The sequence below is a fragment of the Phaseolus vulgaris genome, chromosome 9, assembly GCF_000499845.2.
Source record: "Phaseolus vulgaris cultivar G19833 chromosome 9, P. vulgaris v2.0, whole genome shotgun sequence".
Classification (NCBI taxonomy): Eukaryota; Viridiplantae; Streptophyta; class Magnoliopsida; order Fabales; family Fabaceae; genus Phaseolus; species Phaseolus vulgaris.
The window spans coordinates 37,860,015-37,864,632 of NC_023751.2; the positions used below are offsets into that span (position 1 = coordinate 37,860,015).

Consider the following 4,618-nt stretch of genomic DNA (forward strand, 5'->3'; position numbering starts at 1 on the left):
TTTTCATAACAAACTTTCTTTTAATCTTAAACCACATCACACAACTTGAGTAGAGGCTCAATAGTGTATATAACATAATATATTATATCAGAAACTTATTCTGTTACTTTAAAATGCATAAAAGCAAACATAAAACGTATAAACAAGAAATTAGAAATAACATATGGTGTGGTCTACTTGAAGAACTCCATAATCCAGAAAATGTTGACACGACATTCATATCTGATGCCACTGAATCCAGCTGTTGTTGCCAATTTCATGAACTCTTCTTCACATCGCTCTTTACCTCCTGGGTTCTGAGTCATCATCGCAACATCCATTTGTGCAACCCCCTTATAAGCATTATTAGTCTCTGGTAACTTTGGAAGAATTGACTCCACAACTATCACCTTTCCATCATCAGGAATTGCATCATAGCAATTCTTCAACAGCTTCACACAATGTTCATCACTCCAATCATGAAGTATCCACTGTACAATTACTTAATGTCAAACCGCATTGAATGAAGTTGGTATAAGTCATGCATCAGTTTGAATTAAACTCTTTTTCAACCAACTATTATTCATATTGATAAAAAAGACCTTCATAGTTTCTATTAATTATATAAAAAAACAAATCAAGTTTGAATATTAATGTTTAGAAATTTAAACCGATGTAAAAAAGGTGTGATAAAATCACTATTAAAAAATTATTAAATAGAAACTAATTTTAAATACTAAAAATATTTAGTTGCTATATTAACTAAATTATATACTATTTTAGAATAAAAAAATTATTAGTTTCTAAATTAGTTTTTATTATTGAGAAATGATTTTTAAATTAATATCTAATTATTTAGGTTTCATAAATTAATATTTTTTAATTTAAAATATTATTATATTATTATAAGATGTTATGAAGTAAAATTAAAACCATAATTTTCCAATTAAATACTCCTATATTTCCCTACCGACAATTAGGTACCTTCATAAATATGGCGTCTCCTTTAGGCACACTTTCAAACATGTCTCCCTCAACGTGTTCCACTCCTGTAATATTAGAAAGTAAATACTACACACTCTTAATATTATTGTCTTGTAAAACTCAAAGTTAACCAAATAACATTTTTTTTTTAATTTTGCAGAACCACAGGATTGGAATGTGTAAGGATGATACCAGGACAGGAAGGAGCCTCTTGAATGACATGAGGCAAGTCGAAATTGATGCCATGAATATGAGGGTATTTAGAAGTGATCAAGTTAATGTTGATTCCAAGACCACCACCAACATCCACCAGTGTTTTTATGCCCTCAAAACCTTCGTAGGATTCCAGAACCTTCTTCATCACCAAAGTGGTGTGATTGATCATTCCTGTGTTGAAAACCTTATTGAATCTTGAGTCCAAACGTGGATACTCAAAAGCATGAGTGCCATGAACCCTGTTGAATGGAATACCTCCCTCCCTAATTGCATCTTTCAGCTCACTCCTAATAATGTATAAACAAAGTTATTTCACTTGAGCAAATGAAGAAACGTGCCCAAAAGTGCCTCACAATTCATAAATCCTCTTGTAAACATTTACTTCCAATCACATATTTTTTTGGTATAATTTAAAATAGAGTCATGATATATTTTAAAATATAGTAACACACATTTGACGCTCTCCAAACGTGACATAGTGAGATTGCGCACAAATGAGCAGTGTGAGTTTCAAAATAGGGTAAAAAAAAATATAATACATTGGTTATTAGTAACAACCGGTGTAATATATTTTTTTTTTACTCAGAATGACCCATATTACACCGGTTAAGCCATCTAACCGATGTAATATATGTCCCATATTAAAAAATTGATTTTTTTTTTCATAAATAGTGGTGGGTCATAAATGTCACATAGGTAACCACTTACAGACACACTATAACCAGTTTTTGCGTGTGCCAGTATATGTGAAGGAACATGTGGCTGGTAACCAGTTATGGTAGGGTTATTACATCGGTTAAGTCATCTAACTGATGTAATATATGGTTTTTATTAAAAAAAATTGATTTTTTTTCATGAAGAGTGGGTGACCGTAAACGTCACATAAGTAACCACTTACAGACAGACGAGTAACCAGTTTTTGCGTGTGCCAGTATATGTGAAGGAACATGTGGCTGGTAACCAGTTATGGTAGGGTTATTACATCGGTTAAGTCATCTAACCGATGTAATATATGGTTTTTATTAAAAAAAATGATTTTTTTTCATGAAGAGTGGGTGACCATAAACGTCACATAAGTAACCACTTACAGAAAGACGGTAACCAGTTTTGCGTGTGCCAGTATATGTGGAGGAACTTGTGGCTGGGTAACCAGTTCTGGTAGAGTTATTACACCAGTTAAGTCATCTCATCGATGTAATATATGGTTCTTATTAAAAAAAATGAATTTTTTTTCATGAAGAGTAGGTGACCATAAACATCACATAAGTAACCACTTATACACACGAGTAACCAGTTTTGCGTGCGTCACATAAGTAACCACTTAGAGACACACAAATAACCAATTTTGTGTGTGCTACGTGTCATATATTATAATATAGAATTAGTGTCACATCCTCATCAAATATTACCGGCGTTAATTAATATCACGCAAGCAGTGTCAAATCTGTATTAGTACCAGATAGATTGGGTGTTAATAAAACATATTTCTTTAAATTATACGAATATGTTTGTGATGGAAAGGAACATAAAATGATAATAATAGTTGAGAGAGAGAGTTGAACCAGCTTTGTAGGAAGATTTTGTCTTGGCATAAGGCCATCATGGGCCCCAACGAAACTCCATCAGAATTGGGAACAAAGAATGCGGCGACGGGTGTGAGGCTGTAGAGCCGGTGAAAGGTGGGAGGAACGCGGTGGTCGGAAATGAGGGAAGAGTGAAGAATGGAGTAAGAAGAAAGAAGTGCGAGGAGACGATCTAGCATTGAGGCTGCTTCTGGGTTACTGCAACTAATCTTTGATGCTATTTCCTTAGCAGACAGCTTAGCACCTTCTCCCGCTTCTTTCAGCACCTCAAACACTCCCAGCTCCGTCGCCGATTGCACTGCCATCGGAAGGGCCACCGAACCTACAATCTCCATGGCATGCGAGAAGCTTTGTGCATCTTGTATCTCTTCTTCCTTCCTCTTTTCTTCACCATTCAGGCTTGCCATCTCCACTTCAACACCTGCAGACAAGAAAGAGAAGAAGTGAAGGGGAAGAATAAAGAAGAGGCCTATATAAAGGAGAAAAAAAAAACTTATCCTTAACAGTGATGAATATGTAAAATAAGACGCTACGTAAAACCCTACTTTTTCACCATTAAACCATGCAATGAAAATGCTTTATCATACACACGTCTCAACCCCTACCTTCTTAACCTTCCTCTTTTGACTTCTTTTTGTAAGGTATTTTTTTACAAGTTAAACAATTTTCTTGTTAACTAAAGTAAATAAAATGTGTATTGTTTATATTAAAAATAATTATGAATAGTCACTGCAATATTTATTATTTTAGTTAAACTATCTATGGTAACTCTCTTGTAAAACAAACATGACTTATGAATTATTCAGAAGTTTATATGAAAATAATGGAATAAAATTTTGAGAAGGAAGACCATCATGATTCATACAATTAACTACTGTCTGAAAATAATTTTTAAATATGTTTTTTAATTGAACCCGAAAAATTATCATAAGTTTTTGTGATGTCATAAAAGTATAAAAAATGGAATATCTTTTTAATCTAATGTAAAAATAAGGAAGAATGTTAATTATAATATTGGAAATGATTTTTAATATTTTTTCTGTAATTGACTAGATTTTGTATAAATTGTCAAAATACTCCTAATTAACCAATTTAAGAAGTCTAAAATTGATTTTTAGTGAGAATAATTTTTAACCATTAAGAATATTAATTTGATGATAAAATTTGAAATGTGTTCCATAAATAATAAATAATTTTCAAGATTTTTTTGAAAATATATGAAGTACATATTGCACTAAATTGTAGAATATTAAAGGCTAACAAATTAAGTTCAGCAAATATTTTCTATTACTAAACTTATCGAACTCTCTCTAGATTTTTAGATGTGATTCTTGTTAAATATTTTGAAAATTAAAGATATTTCTATCTCTAAAAGTTGAAGTGCAAGATTATCATGAATGATCATGAGTACTTTGATTATTTTATACAAAATTATATAATTATAGTAAAAAATATATAATTATGTAATATTGTAGATCATATTATAAGTGTAAAATAAAGTTTTAATCCATTACTATATGTTACTGAATAATATTATGTTAGTAAGTGAGTTTAAATCGAATTCAAGATTATAAAATAATTGATTTATAAATGATTTAGTTATACTTTTAGTTCATTGTAAAATATTTAATAAATATAAAGTCTCTTAATTAAGAATGATCTTTTATTATTAAATAATCACTTGATAACTTAACTTTTAAGAGTAATGTGGTTATTGAAAAATTAAAATTTTGTAATTATAGGAACAAAAGTAAAATAATGATATAAAATGATTGTTTAAATTTATTAGGATATCAATATATTGTTACTTTAATAATAATAAAATATAATCATTAATTTGGTTCTATACTAGTCTT

At 30.4% G+C, this 4,618-nt stretch overlaps 1 protein-coding gene across 1 annotated transcript; it reads right to left on the reverse strand.

Moving 5' to 3' along the window:
- Window positions 1-3,204, reverse strand: LOC137822092 (cathecol O-methyltransferase 1-like). The gene is made up of 4 exons (XM_068626996.1): window positions 2,742-3,204; window positions 1,156-1,466; window positions 964-1,028; window positions 1-470 (listed from the first exon to the last, which is right to left on the reverse strand). Exons 1-4 carry the CDS (start codon window positions 3,167-3,169, stop codon window positions 174-176), a joined length of 1,101 nt encoding a protein of 366 aa, XP_068483097.1. The 5' UTR covers window positions 3,170-3,204; the 3' UTR covers window positions 1-173.
- Between the last annotated feature and the right edge of the window lie 1,414 nt (window positions 3,205-4,618).

Coding starts and splice junctions, on each gene's coding strand:
- LOC137822092 (XM_068626996.1), bottom strand. CDS start 3,169: ATGGCAAGCCTGAATGGTGAAGAAAAGAGGAAGGAAGAAGAGATACAA. Junction 1,467..2,741: donor AAAATCTTCCTACAAAGCTG/GTTCAACTCTCT, acceptor ATACATTATTAG/GAGTGAGCTGAAAGATGCAA. Junction 1,029..1,155: donor AGAGGCTCCTTCCTGTCCTG/GTATCATCCTTA, acceptor CTAATATTACAG/GAGTGGAACACGTTGAGGGA.